This window comes from Schistocerca americana, chromosome 4 (genome assembly GCF_021461395.2).
Source record: "Schistocerca americana isolate TAMUIC-IGC-003095 chromosome 4, iqSchAmer2.1, whole genome shotgun sequence".
Lineage (NCBI taxonomy): Eukaryota > Metazoa > Arthropoda > Insecta > Orthoptera > Acrididae > Schistocerca > Schistocerca americana.
Genome location: NC_060122.1, coordinates 604,350,408 through 604,366,830, shown reverse-complemented (window position 1 = coordinate 604,366,830; position 16,423 = coordinate 604,350,408). Strand labels below are relative to the sequence as shown.

The 16,423-nt window shown below is 42.1% G+C and overlaps 1 protein-coding gene across 1 annotated transcript in view; it reads left to right on the top strand.

Moving 5' to 3' along the window:
• Positions 1-16,197, top strand: part of LOC124613064 (glycosyltransferase 25 family member) — an 804,128-nt gene extending 787,931 nt beyond the window's left edge. Inside the window, 1 exon segment of the mRNA XM_047141647.1 lies at positions 15,817-16,197. Coding sequence (XP_046997603.1) covers positions 15,817-15,991 — 175 coding nt within the window. The 3' untranslated portion in view covers positions 15,992-16,197.
• The last annotated feature ends 226 nt before the right edge of the window (positions 16,198-16,423 follow it).

The window sequence follows — 16,423 nt, the reverse complement described above, 5'->3', positions numbered from 1 at the left end:
CTACTTAACCATTTAATAGACTCGTATTTTTTCCACCGTGACTGACATTGTAAGCTAAGCACATCATCCGTTACAGCACACTCCTGGGGCTGGGAAATGTGGCCCCAATGGTCTGGTGGAATGAACTATCACAGGTGCAATGCGTGGGTTCAGGCATCTACTTTTAAGAGGCACAAACGTATTTACATTACCTCTGGGAACCTCGATAGAAAGACGTTATAATCCAGAATCCGCATTAAACATCAAGTTCTTTCATTACCAACTGGGCAGAGCCGGTTTACGTAGGGAAATGACATAGGTGAAAGTCATGGTAAAAAGAAATACTGTCGCCAGTGAACTTACTTACATTAGAAAAATTTATTTTATTTGATGAACCGGTAGCCATTTAAAGGAACAGGGCTCTTATTTTACTTGTACTTGATTGAACTAGAGTCGTTGAAAAATATGGTGCTGGACTGTGATTCGAATTCCTATCTCTTCTTTCAAGGATCTCAATCTCTTGGAACAGTATAGTTCAATTATTTCGTTCCTTTTCCCAAGACTTCATTCATCCCTAGGTCTCCTCCAAAGTAAGTATGTGGGTCCGAAACCTGATCCAGAACAGAAATATTCATAATTTCATTTCAAGCCGTATCACGAGCACACCTGCCTGCTAGTGAGAATTAACGTGCATTTTTAATGTCTGCTCATGTGTTACCAACATTCGCAATAGATGTCGCTATTTCTGGTTAAACACGCACACATCATACTGTTGGTGAGTAAGCAATTGATACTTAAGCTATATTCGTGCATGATAAAGAAGGACGGTAGGTGTGTGGTTCGATTGTCGCTCAGGCACAAATATTTGTATCCTTATTTTAGATTCAAACACCTAGCAGCTGGTAAGAAAAACCGAGAAGTAACATTTGATTTTACTTAGTTAACAATCCGATTATGTGTTTGGTTCGTATCTCTGTCACAGAACTTCACATCATGCGCTTCATTTTTAAATGCATGCCCACTTTGTTACTTCTGAATGGAGGTATATCAGACATCTTTCGTGGTTAGTTAACAGGGTCGAAAGGGTCCTGATAGGAGTCCTGGTTTATTACAAAAACTGTCGTCTTTTATTTTCAAGTTTAGATTTGGTTACTGATATCAGCGAAACTTTCAGTAATTCATGACTCTTCATGGCTAGTTAGCAATATGATTAGATTAGATTAGATTAGTACTTGTTCCATAGATCATGAATACGACATTTTGTAATGATGTGGAAAGTGTCATTTTAATGAAAGATTTCTTTACATACCATGATTCAATTTCTTTACAAAAGTTTTTTACACTCTCTCATTTTCTTTTATTTTTATCTCTCTCTCTCTCTCTCTTTCTCACACACACACTCACACACACACACACACACACACACACACACACACACATTCTCTTTTTTTATTTGATTGTTGTGCTAAACTACTGGTGAGTCTTGAAAACGTTCGTGAATTTCTTAGTTTTGAGTACACTTATGAAAGAAATATAAAAATAACTATGAGAGTTACTGATTTATGACGCTTAGTTTGCAGTCAGTTCTGAGTATTATTAGTAACTAAGCTCCAGTCCCTAAACCTAGTTACAGAAATGCGAATCAGACGCATTACGTATTCTAGGCCATAGCAGCTGCGCCTTTGAGATGCCAGCTATGGTCACTTCCCAGCCCACTGTAGATTCACGTCGGTTCGTCTTCTTCCTGCTGGCACTGTAACTGAGATTTGGCAACACGGCAAGATATGTTTGGCAACTCTGTGAACGACGAGTTACTTCCTGGTGTGCACAGAATTAAGCCTCAAAGTTCACTTGATTTTTCCTGTCATTTCCATTGAATAATCTGAGTTATTATCGCTTGAAGTGTAATAAATGATTGTAAATTTACGGTTTTCAGCCCAGGAAAGTGGTTGCACGTGGAAATCACAACTAATCTCGTCCTTTAAATAACTGTTTACGAGTTCTAGCGACTATTGGGCTCTTAAGAGGAAATCAAAACACATACCTCTTCGCTGGCTCTGTGGTTATGTGCTAACCTGTGAAGAAGTGTCTGTCATGGTTAGCGGTTCCAGTCTCGTTGACAGTAACGTTTTTATCCCTTATGTGAAAGAGCTACAAGCAGTCAGATCAAATATCGATTAGGAAATCGCAAGAAAATACTTTCGGCTCATAATGCAATGGTGAAAAACTTACAATGCTGCCCTACAGGTAACACCTCTTTCCGGTGCTGACATGCAAATTTTGGGTTTCGAGGAATACACAGCTTTGTTTATGAAATGCCACATATGCATACCTCTTGAGTATGATACAGCATACCAATTAAGCACAGATTCAATCGAAATATACGTGAGTAGTGTTTTACTAATTCGTGCCAATAGAGGCACACTTGTGACAGATACTCAGTTTTATTAAAGCAGACTTTCGTCGTAAGGTTCTCATGGGTAGTTTTATTTCATTTCTTATAATACAGTGCACAATTTTCGTAAGGTTTCTTTTAGTGTTGCTAAAAGAATAGTAAACATGAGAAATTTATCTCAATGATACATGCGAATTCTCTGATGTGCTTTATAACAGTCTGACAATGCACATGCAGTTCATTGATTACATTCGTTTAGAAAACGTCTTCTGAGTAAAAGCCGTCAAACGAGAATAAAATGCCACTACCACACGACAGAAAATGTAGAAAATACTTTTCTGACGTATTTCGGCACTATGCGCTCTCCCCATACATAATACAAAAGTTTCGAAATGCATCTGCTGCCTGGCCGTCTATTAAACCTGAAAAGAACAAAATGTCGCAGAAATTAGTCCTTTTTCCACATGGGACGATTTTGGGTTGAGAATAGAAGGGAATTATGTTCATAGTTCCATTAGATCGATAACTTCAGCAGATAGCAGAATTGCGTTTTAAAAAAGTAGCAGTGTATGTACTCGAACTCGCGACATCTTACAAACGTTGCGAAACGCTTACCATTACGCTACTAGGTGACACGTAGGTACAGCACAGCAAGAAGTCAGTTACAAGTCCTCCAGAATATCCGCATTCCACAGTGCGCTGAGATAATGCATATGACCTGATCTAGACTTCTGAGAGACAGACAGTTACAGATTTTCTTTTGCACTGCACGACGTTTTCAACAAACAGCCCAATAGAGTAGCTCAAGCGGAAAGGAACACTTCCTATTTAAATTTCTGCATCCTACACTGTTGGCAGTTCTGTGTAGCTGGCAGTTAAGTGATTTTATTTCGGTGAATACAAAATAGAGTCGAATGTATGCACTGGGTAACTGAGGCAGCTTGTTCATGGCGATTCGGTCAACCAAGTAAATGAATGTACTGAACATGCTGCAAACAACTACAGGGAGCCTGTGTATCAGAATTCTGATCCAGTGTGGCGCAGTGGCGTTTTGAGCAGAGGATTCGGTGGTCTGTTGGATTCATAATAGGTTCATATGCTTATGGTCTGGGTTCGATTCCAACTTCTGCCGATGATTTTTGATAGGGAGAGACAGATTCTATTCTGTTCTGGCTACGCCAAGTGAAGAAGGTATTATGGCATTGTGGTCTGAAATTCACATTAATCATGATATTCCTTCTGTATCAAGTAGACGTTAGGTTGAACCACAATAAAGTCAGGTGTGGCGACATGTAGTAACCTTTATTATACTAGTTATTTATTTCTAGTGACGAAACGAACGGTATGTAGGGTCACAGGACGCTTATTCCATCTTCTGTTTGAGCTTCTGTGTGTCGATAAAATTGGTTCTGAGCTGGGAATGCAACTCAGACCGCCCTTAACGCGGAATTTGATGCCTTCGTGACAATACAGCTCGACTACAATTTGTTGTTTGTTCAAAACTGCAGATTCTTCAACATCTCTACATACTGCGCGTGAATGGGTTCGAATCCTGGCGCAGCACTAAAGTTTTCATTGTGTATTATCACGCTCTAGCATGAGAACACCTATCTGCTGGTGGATAATAATTTTGATTTTTAATGTATTTTCATTCGTTGTCAACATTAACGATATCTGACGTTTTTAACTCACAGTGAGACACAGATCTATTTGTGAGATCACTGTAAGTTCAAGGATGCTGGTATAGAAAAATTCGGTAGCTGACGTCTCTTTGTGTGTACTCAACAACGATATGTGTGGGGTTCGATTCCCAGTCAGCACTGAACTCTTCGTCATATTATTTCTAGTCCAAACATGCTCACATGTCGCTGCTGGTGTAAGAAACCCATATTTAACGTTCGTTTTCTCTACAATATAACAGCGATAAGTGTCGGGTTGGAGTCCTGGGAAGGAAAAAATTAATGTTTCATCTCGTCAATTCAGTTAAAACATCTAGCTACTACTGAGAATATCCGATATGCACAGTTGATTGTGCTTCGATAACAATCTGATTAGGTTCTGGGTTCGAATCCCTGTCCAGCGCAAAGCTTTACCTCACGGCATTTTAAGTAATTTACTTGTGAAGAAGCAATATTTAACATCTCTCGTAGTTCGTTAACAGGGACCATAGATGATGGCTAGGAATTCCTGTCCGTTAAAAATATTTACGTTATGTAATTGAAAGTTGATATTTGCCAACTGAAACTGTCTAAAATCGAAGTATATCGCGCTCTGTATGCATAGTCGTGATTGACTGTTAGTTTCCGTCAGTCACGAAATCTTTGCTTAGTCTGCATGACCTGGGTTTGAATCCGTATGCAGAACGAGACAGTTCGTCGTGTCATTTGAAGTTCATACATATTCTGAACTAGCTGCTCTTGAAGAAATTAAATTTGTAATGTCATTTTGTGTTAAATAGAAATTTTTAATGTCATTTTGTGTTAAATAGTAAGTACGGTATGTTACTTTGAAGAGGAAATCATGAATACGACGAACTTACTACGTGTATTACCTATCTGACGTAATAATGACAGTGGTAACATTTCAGGTATATCATTTATTGTAATAAAGCTGAGCTTACAAGCCTTAAGGACAGTCTTATCTGTGATACGGTGTTCCCTGATATTTGTAGTATCGTGGTATAATTTTAAATCTTGAGTTATTGCGATACAGAGCAATGTTTTCTAGTGATGACTTCGATACCCCATCCAGAAACGCACCGTCTCGAAACCTGGCGAGCAAGCTACACCGCGATGCAGAGCGCCTCTCTTGCAGAGTCTGCCACTTGAGTTTGCTAAACATCTCCGTAACGCTATCACGGTTACCAAATAACTCTGTGACGAAACGCGCCGCTGTTCTTTGGATCTTCTCTATCTCCTCCGTCAACCCGATCTGCTACTGATCCCACACTGATGAGCAATACTCAAGTATAGGTCGAACGATTGTTTTGTAAGCCACCCCTTTTGTTGTTGGACTACATTTTCTAAGGACTCTCCCAATGAATCTCAACCTGGTACCAGCCTTACCAACAATTAATTTTATATGATCACTCCACTTCAAATCGTTCCGCACGCATACTCCCAGATATTTTACAGAAGTAACTGCTACCAGTGTTTGTTCCGCTATCATATAATCATACAATAAAAGATCCTTCTTTCTATGTATTCGCAATACATTACATTTGTCTGTGTTAAGGGTCAGTTGCCATTTCCTGCACCAAGTGCCTATCCGCTGCAGGTCTTCCTGCATTTCGCTGCAATTTTCTAATGCTGCAACTTTTCTGTATACTATAGCATCATCCGCGAAAAGCCGCATGGAACTTCCGACACTATCTACTAGCTCATTTATATATATATTGTGAAAAGCAATGATCCCATAACACTCCCCTGTGGCACGCCAGAGGTTACTTTAACGTCTGTAGACGTCTCTCCATTGATAACAACATGCTGTGTTCTGTTTGCTAAAAACTCTTCAATCCAGCCACACAGCTGGTCTGATATTCCGTAGGCTTTGTTTATCAGGCGACAGTGCGGAACTGTATCGAACGCCTTCCGGAAGTTAAGGAAAATAGCATCTACCTGGGAGCCTGTATCTAATATTTTCTGGGTCTCGTGAACAAATAAAGCGAGTTGGGTCTCACTCGATCGCTGTTTCCGGAATCCATGTTGATTCCTACAAGAGTAGATTCTGGGTTTCCAAAAACGACATGATACGCGAGCAAAAATCATGTTCTAAAATTCTACAACAGATCGACGCCAGAGATATAGGTCTCTAGTTTTGCGCATCTGCTCTATGACCCTTCTTGAAGACTGGGACTACCTGTGCTCTTTTCCAATCATTTGGAACCTTCCGTTCCTCTAGAGACTTGCGGTACACGGCTGTTAGAAGGGGGGCAAGTTCTTTCGCGTACTCTGTGTAGAATCGAATTGGTATCCCGTCAGGTCCAGTGGACTTTCCTCTGTTGAGTGATTCCAGTTGCTTTTCTATTCCTTGGACACTTATTTCGATGTCAGCCATTTTTTCATTTGTGCGAGGATTTAGAGACGGAACTGCAGTGCGGTCTTCCTCTGTGAAACAGCTTTGGAAAAAGGTGTTTAGTATTTCAGCTTTACGCGTGTCATCCTTTGTTTCAATGTCATCATCATCCCGGAGTGTCTGGATATGCTGTTTCGAGCCACTTACTGATTTAACATAAGACCAGAACTTCCTAGGATTTTCTGTCAAGTCGGTACATAGAATTTTACTTTCGAATTCACTGAACGCTTCACGCATATCCCTCCTTACGCTAACTTTGACATCGTTTCGATTCTGTTTGTCTGAGAGGTTTTGGCTGCGTTTACACTTGGAGTGAATCTCTCTTTGCTTTCGCAGTAGTTTCCTAACTTTCTTGTTGAACCACGGTGGGTTTTTCCCGTCCCTCACAGTTTTAGTCGGCACGTACCTGTCTAAAACGCATTTTGCGATTGCCTTGAACTTTTTCAATAAACTCTCAACATTGTCAGTGTCGGAACAGAAATTATCGTTTTGATCTATTAGGTAGTCTGAAATCTGCCTTCTATTACTCTTGCTAAACAGATAAACCTTCCTCCCTTTTTTATATTCCTATTAACTTCCATATTCAGGGATGCTGCAACGGCCCTATGATCACTGATTCCCTGTTCTGCATTTACAGAGTCGAAAAGTTCGGGTCTGTTTGTTATCAGTAGGTCCAAGATGTTATATCTCCACGAGTCGGTTCTCTGTTTAGTTGCTCGAGGTAATTTTCGGATAGTGCACTCAGTATAACGTCACTTGATGCTCTGCCCTACCACCCACCCTAAACATCTGAGTGTCCCAATCTATATCTGGTAAATTTAAATCTCCACCTAAGACTATAACATGCTGAGGAAATTTATGTGAAATGTATTCCAAATTTTCTCTCAGTTGTTCTGCCACTAATGCTGCTGAGTCGGGAGGTCGGTAAAAGGAGCCAACTATTAATCTAGCTCGGTTGTTGAGTGTAACCTCAACCCATAATAATTCACAGGAACTATTCACTTCTACTTCACTACAGGATAAACGACTACTAACAATGACAAACACGCCACCACCAGTTGCATGCAATCTATCCTTTCTAAACACCGTCTGTGCCTTTGTAAAAATTTCGACAGAATTTATCTCTGGCTTCAGCCAGCTTTCCGTACCTATAACGATTTCAGCTTCGGTGCTTTCTATCAGCGCTTGAAGTTCCGGTACTTTACCAATGCAGCATCGACAGTTTACGATTACAATACCGATTGCTGTTTGGCCCCCGCATGTCCTGACTTTGCCCCGCACCCTTTGAGGTTGCTCCCCTTTCTGTACTTGCCCGAGGCCATCTAACCTAAAAAACCGCCCAGTCCACGCCACACAACCCCTGCTACCCGTGTAGCCGCTTGCTGCGTGTAGTGGACTCCTGACCTATCCAGCAGAACCCGAAACCCCACCACCCTATGGAGCAAGTCGAGGAATCTGCAGCCCACACGGTCACAGAACCGTCTCAGCCTCTGATTCAGACCCACCACTTGGCTCTGTACCAAAGGTCCGCAGTCAGTCCTGTCGACGATGCTGCAGATGGTGAGCTCTGCTTTCATCCCGCTAGCGGGACTGGCAGTCTTCACCAAATCAGATAGCCGCCGGAAGCCAGAGAGGATTTCCTCCGATCCATAGTGACACACATCATTGGTGCCGACATGAGCAACCACCTGCAGATGGGTGCAGTGCACCCTGTACCCTTCATGGCATCCGGAAGGACCCTTTCCACATCTGGAAAGACTCCCCCCGGTATGCACACGGAGTGCACATTGGTTTTCTTCCCCTCTCTTGCTGCCATATCCCTAAGGGTCCCCATTACGCGCCTGACGTTGAAGCTCCCAACTACCAGTAAGCCCACCCTCTGCGACCGCCCGAATCTTGCAGACTGAGGGGCAACCTCTGGAACAGGAGAAGCAGCCATGTCCGGCCGAAGATCAGTATCAGCCTGAGACAGAGCCTGAAACCGGTTCATCAGACAAACTGGAGAGGCCTTCCGTTCAGCCCTCCGGAATGTCTTTCGCCCCGTGCCACACCTCGAGACGACCTCCCACTCTACCACAGGTGAGGGATCAGCCTCAATGTGGGCAGTATGCCGGGCAGCCACAGTCGTAGTCCAATCGGGGGATGCGTGGGACGAGCTGGCCGTCCCCGACAAACCCCCATCCGGACCCTCACAGTGATGCCCATTGGCAACAGGCTCAAGCTGTGTGACCGAAGCCAACACTGCCTGAAGCTGGGAGCGAAGGGATGCCAACTCAGCCTGCATCCGAACACAGCAGTTGCAGTCCCTATCCATGCTAAAAACTGTTGTGCAAAGAACGTCTGAACTAATGTACAGAGAGCACAAACAATTCGACACAAAATTTAAACTGTTATTAAAATACAAGATTGCCTAGTAAATGCAGTAATGCTGCTACTTGCGCACTGGTGACACACTGCTCGGCGGCGGAAGGAGACTACGCGATTTTACACTATTCAGGTACTAAAACGCGATGCTTCAACTCTCAAATATTATAATACGACCGAAATTTATGAATTAAACAATTCAAATACCAAAAACACGCAAAGAAATTAAGAATTAAACTATGTAACAAATAAAAGAGCTAAGAGTATACGACTTGCTGCTGCAGCTGCTTATCCAACGGCGGCAGTGAGCACACTTTGAAGAGGAAATCATGAATACGACGAACTTACGTGCATTACCTATCTGACGTAATAATGAGAGTGGTAACATTTCAGGTATATCATTTATTGTAATAAAGGTGAGCTTACAAGCCTTAAGGAGTCTTATCTGTGATACGGTGTTCCCTGATATTTGTAGCATCGTGGTATAATTTTAAATCTTGAGTTATTGCGATACAGAGCAATGTTTTCTAGTGGTGACTTGTTGGAACCATTTTCAATAGTCAAATGACTGTACCGAGGAGCGATTAGAGGACCTGCTAGACAGCTGCGTTATGTGGGTTGCATGTGAATCAGGCGAAATGCAATTCAGGTCGTTCGGATACTTTTGGGCATGACTGTACCTACGTTCTGCATTTTAATTTAAAATACCTACCTGCTACCAACTGTTCATCTAAAATTGTGAGCCATATGTTTGTGACTATTCTTTACGTACTACACGAATATGTAATAAAAAATGGGGGCCCCTATTTAAAAAAAAAAAAAAAAAAAAAACCAGTTGATATCCCTTTGACTTATGGCAGCGCCATCTAGCGCGCCAACCATAGTGCCATCTGGTTTCCCCCTTCAGGTTAGACAAGTTTCGTTCTTTGTAGTTTTTTCGTTTGACGCTTATTTCGTGAGATATTTGGCCCGGTCATGATCAATGGACCATCCTGTATACACTTTCCCCCTACCATTACGAAATAATTTCCGAATTCTGCGACCATGCATTGACGCCATCTGTTTGTGACGTAAGAAAATTTGTGCCGGACCGGGACTCGAACACGGATTGCCCGCTTATCGCGAGCGATCGCCTTAATTACTTCGGATATCAGGGCACGCCCCCAGGACCGATCCAAACTTCCGTATGTCACCCAGTCACAACGCTTATGCTCGGGCCGGCCGGAGTGGCCGTGCGGTTCTAGGCGCTACAGTATGGAGCCGAGCGACCGCTACGGTCGCAGGTTCGAATCCTGTCTCGGGCATGGATGTGTATGATGTCCTTAGGTTAGTTAGGTTTAATTAGTTCTAAGTTCTAGGCGTGATACCTCCGAAGTTAAGTCGCATAGTGCTCAGAGCCATTTTGGACCTTATGCTCGTGCAATTCGTGTTTCCGGCAGAGGGAGTTTAGCGAGCATAAGGGTTGTTACCACGTCGCATGTGGAAGTTTGGATCGGTTCTAGAGGTATGCTTTGATAGCCGAAGTAATTAAGGCGACTGCACGCGATAAGCGGGAAATTAGGGTTCAAGTTCGGGTCCGGCACAAGTTTTTATATGTCGCAAATAGCTTACATTAATGCATAATCGCAGAATCTGAAATTATTTAGCTATGTTTACCACAACAGTAGTCAGCAATGATAGTCTTTTCCTTCGGACGTGCATTCATGAGAAACTATTTCGTAATGTTTACCACGGCTGTAATCGTCACGGACAGTGTACATGCCTTCAGACATGCATGCATATCTGAAGGATATTGCGTTGTGGAGATACAGATAATGTATAAACACAGACATAATAGCCATCAGTGATGTCGCACTGCTGTACGTCACTTCATAGTCACTTTAGTTTGGTTGTGATTAAGTGCGTCAGTTGTAAGCCGGCAAAAGTCTTGTGGCTGAAAATGAAGTTTTATTATCAATTTTTCACGGGATTTTTACTTGTGCCTTCAGTTATGATACTACCGCGATGTGATCATACAAGATAAGGACTTGGTTTCCGTATCTTGTCTGTACTGTAAACACAAATTTTTCTGGGGGCACTATGTGATCAAATGTATCTGGACACCTGGCTGAAAATGACTTAGAAGTTCGTGGCGCCCTCCATCGGTAATGCAAGAATTCAATATGGTGTTGACCCATCCTTAGCCTTGATGAGAGCTTTCGCTCTCGCAGGCATACGATCAATCAGGTGCTGGAAGCTTCTTGGGGAATGGCAGCCCATTCTTCATGGAGTGCTACACCTAGAAGAAGTATCGATGTCAGTCTGTGAGAGCTGACACGAAGTCGGTGTTCCAAAACATACCAAAGGTGTTCTATAGGGTTCAGGCCAGTCTTTGCAGGCCAGTCGATTACAGGGAAGTTCGTCGTGAAACCACTCCGCCACAGGTCATGCATTATGAACAGGTGCTCGATCGTGTTGAAAGATGCAATCTCCATCCCCAAATTGGTCTTCAACAGTGGGAAGCAAGGAGGTGCTTAAAACACCAATGTAGGCCTGTGCTGTGATAGTGCCACGCAAAACAACAAGGGGTGCAAGCCCCCTCCATGTAAAACACGACCACAACATAACACCACCACCTCCGAATTTTACTTTTGGCACTACACACGCTGGCAGATGACGCTCATCGGGCATTCGCCACACCCACACCCTGCCATCGGATCGCCATATTGTGTACCGTGATTCGTCAGTCCACACAACGTTTCTCCACTGTTCTGTAGTCCAATGTTTGCGATCCTTACACCAAACGAGGCGTCGTTTGACATTTACCGCCATGATGTGTGGCTTATGAGCAGCCGCTCGACCATGAATTCCAAGTTTTCTCACCTCCCGCCTAACTGCCATAGTACTTGCAGTGGATCCTGATGCAGTTCGAATTCCTATGTGATGGTCTTGATAGATGGCTGCCTATTACACTTTACGACCCTCTTCAACTGTCGTCGGTCTCCGTCAGTCAACAGACCAGGTCACCCTGTATGGTTTTGTGCTGTACGTGTCCCTTCACGTTTCCACTACAATATCACATCTGAAATAGTGGACCTAGTGATGTTTAGGAGTGTGGAAATCTCGCGTACAGACGTATGACACAAGTGACACCCAATCACCTGACCACGTTCGAAGTCCGTGAGTTCCGCAGAACGCCCCATTCTGTTCTCTCACAATGTCTAATGACCACTGAGGTCGCTGATATGGAGTAGCTGGCAGTAGGTGGCAGCACAATGCACCTAATATGGTAAACGTATGTTTTGGCGGGTGCGCGGATACTTTTGATCACATAGTGTATATTGATCATCAACTTTCTCGTAACACGTCCTGCTCCAATCCCAAGCTTTTATCGTTACCGATGAGGAAGGTATGACAAGACAGAGTCTTTAGATTACTTGCTTCTCGACTGGTTGATGGTGTGAAGTGATGTCTAAATACGTATCTGTGTTGGCAGGCTTGCTATAAATTGTTTTTCATATAGTAAGCCAGGCTTTTTATGAACCAACTCACATAGGAAAGAGAGAATTTAACAGAATTAAACGACCACTTTTCGAACCCCCGTAATATGAGTTAATGATGTCACATTGGCACCAAATTTCACCATAATCCTGCCCAATGCCATCGAGAATGTGTCACACGATGGGAAGGTAGGCACAACGTCTCTTACCCACATTTCATCCCTTTTTTTTTTTTTTAAACCTCTGTGATGGAGATCAGAACCTCGATGTCCAGCTTTGAAATCGCGTGGTTTTCTTGTGAGTGGCCGGGAAAAGTATTGCAGACACACCATCGTTCAGAATTGGCACGAAAAGGCCTCATATGGTCGCATAAAGGGTGGTAATGAAACCACCCCTTTCCCTTGAGTGTTGATGCCCACACATTTCGCGATCGAAAACGATAGTTCGCAGTGCGATTAGCAACGGGAAGACGTTCTTGATAACCTTTGACACTGCTGATACCCTTGGACGTTTCAGTCCTTCTCTAAGGACATAATGGGGTTGCATCCCCATTACACGTGATCGACCCCTTTGGAAATCCAGTGCGACCGCAATGTTTACTCTCGTGTACAGTTGGAACCACTAGGGACCTTTAAAAACGGTTTGAAGAAATTTGAACGTGATCCGAAGCAGCAGATGGTGCTTATCCCTTCTCTGCCCTCCTGTTTGACGTCCTCCTGTGGCGTGATCATGGAGGAGTGTGATACTGACTCATGCATGAATAAAACTAAGACCCCCCAGTTCGACAAAACCCTTGTTGTCACCCACCCACCTTTACTGAGAATTTTAGTAATGAATATTTAATGATACAACCCATAAAGTGTCAAGGCACAAGTAGACAAGTGACTGGAATCACAAGTGTGTTACAGAGTTGCCTACTCGCATGTGTGTGTATGTATGTTAGGGGTGATTAATTTATACTACACTGACAGAAACTGTGTTACACCACGAAACCCAAAACAATATGTATCAAAGTTTAAAGATATTCGCCACATTATAGATATTAAATGCCTTAACTTTTGTTCCATTCAGAATTTATGCCCATTTTGAAAACCATTTTGAGGCATAACCTCCATGGGTATACGTGCTCTCTTCTGTTCATTGTGGCATGGAAGCACACTACTGAATGTCATCTTAAAGAATTTCTTACAATGCCTGAAACACATGAAGAATGCTGGTTGGAGGCTCATATGAAAACACATGTTCCCCATTGCATCCCAGACATGCTCTATAGATGAGAAGTCAGGGAAATGGGAATACCAGTTAGTGGTCCGTACATCCCTCAAGGCATCTGTGATGTGGATTGCAGTGTGGGATCTTCCCTTACACTGTTGGAATATACCATTTGGTGCCCTGGTAATGAAGGGTGTGACAAAAGGGTTTTCCATTCTTGCAAAATACTGGCAAGCATTCAGATTCCCTTCAGCAATTACCAGATTGTTCCTGTTGTCATAACAAATAACTACTCACAATGGTCCCAGTGGTTGGAGACACGGATCTAAAGAATTGCTCTTTCCTGTGATCTTTCACCACATCATTTATGGACACATCAGCATTAATCTGACCACCCGAAGTTAAAGCAAGACTCATTGCTGAGGACCACATAATGCCACTTGATGACCCGGTCAACTTTTGATCCACACCACGCAAGTCTATTCTCTGTGGTATGATGTTAGCAGTAAACGAAGCATGCTAAATCTTAACCCATCTTCCAGTAATCTGTTCCCCATGGTTTATGGTGACAACATCTCCAACCTCTGCCTGGATTTCAGCTGTTGTCACCTGTCTATTTGTCAGACACAGTGTGACAGTCCTGTGATCTTTTAATGGTCATCTCATCATGACTCCTTTGCAGTTGTTACACTACAGCCCATTGTCTGTGCAGTCTGTCGGTGTGTTGTTTCCATGTCTCTTGTGCCAATGATTCAACCTTCTTGAAGCCGGAATGATGGCAATAACTTGTAGGTGCACTTCTTCTGTGATATGTCACTGATGGTGCACAGATATTCATATAAACAATGCAACACAATTTCATTGGATTATTCATAAACACATAAAAAGTACACTTCTCAGTTTGGAGGCAATAATATGCACTGGACCAAAACTCAAATCCCCTTCCGGGAGTTTGATTTACATGCAAATCAAAATTTCCGTACTAGCTCAAGTCCCAACAAGAATGGCAATCAATGATCAACTGGAATATTGTCAAAACTGAAAAACAGAAAGTTCAAGTTCTGGATTCATTGTAAATGTTTTAAAGTTAATAGCACAATTATAAATTCACTATTTAGTCTTGGTGTCTGCAAACAGAGACAATATACACTTAATCGAAATAAGATCCAACTCTGAACAACCAGAGTTAAAGTCACTGTCATTGAATTAGTCTGAATCAAAAGTTTAAACGCGCAACTTTGTGACAGCCCAATATTAATGTGTCCACAAGCCCACACTGCAGAACAAGCCATATCTTTGTGGGCTCTGATGACAGAATTGGCTGTTCCACATAGCAGCAGTTTCCAGAGGGATAACAGGTGTCAAAGATCCTGCAGGTGCAATGGTTTGTAAGTGGGACTTAATGAACTGATAATGCGGTCAGTGTCTGGCCCACAGAGCTCACTAGGAATGACCTGGCTTCCCACCACTGAGCACCAGCCTTAAATTCAGTAGAGTGAGTAGTTGAGAGACAGCACTCTGGGTGTGTTGTATTGTTGTATCTACCTAAAAAGTTACAGTAATTATACACACACTAAATAGTCATTGTATAGAATTGGATTTTTGTATTATCAAAGTACAGAAAACAAGCTTGTGTGAGAATGGATTTTAAGCGACATATTCCACAGGCATTGATATACTGAGGTATCGGAATGAATGTTCTCTCTGCATGGCCCTAGACTGTGGCTAAACCATTTCTCTGCAATATCCCTTCTCACAAGATTTGTGAATTTTGGTTGGTAGAAGAAGAGTTATTGGTGTAAATAAAGCTTTGAGGGTGGGTCATGAGTCAAGCTGGACAGCTCAGTCAGTAGAGCTCATGCCCATGAAAGGCAAAGGTCCCAGAGTCAAGCCCTGGCCCAGCACAGTTTTAATCTACCAGGATGTTTCTTTGAAGTATCAGTTTGGTGTAACACTTTCATTTGTGTCTCTGTAGAATAGTCAGCAGTATCATGTGTAATAAGGGATCCCTGATCCATTTAGTTACAGTGTGAATATGCTTTAATGTCTCTTTACATAGAATATCTTAAGATTTTTCTGCTGTAAATTTGTTTATTAATGACAATTAAAATTTAGTATGGTTTGGCATATGAGGGTTTTCTTATAATATAATATAGCTGAAAGGCTCTTGAATTGTTTAATATCAGTTACTCTGATTTACCATATTAAAAAATATCTCTAGAATTATACATTTTACTTAAGCAGAATTTCATTTTGTAGATGATATTTAAGCCAGAGTCATAACTATTACAACTGATGTTCTCCATTTCTCAGTGATACATGGAGGGAATACTTCCCAAATCGAAACCTGATAGCATTTTCAGCTGAGCCTCTGCTTGTCTACCCAACACACTACACTGGTGAAGAAGGCTATATTAGTGACACAGAGGATTCTGCAGTAGTGAAGGAACCAGAGAAGCATTATCATGTTACAGGAGAAGAGCTGTAAACAAGTTCCATTATAGAAAGATAGTATCCTGTCATTTTACAGTTTTCATATAGTCAGAACTCAACATTTATGTAAGGAATAAAATTTTCATTATATCACTACTGACCAGCTACACTGTTGTTTACAAAAATGTATGGTTTGTCTGTCCACACACACACACACACACACACACACACACACACACACACACACACACACACACACACTCTCTCTCTCTCTCTCTCTCTCTCTTCACAGGTTACAGATTTTTTATCATAAAATTAATGCATAGATCTGTTGAAAGACTCTTGTGTCATCACTCTCCTTTACTAATTCTAATAAAATATACTGAACTGTAACAGATATTAAAAATTCAAATTTTTCTTTTGCTGACAAACCTTGCTTCATTTCATTTCTGTACAACACATTTCAAAATTGTAGTTGGTCAGCTCA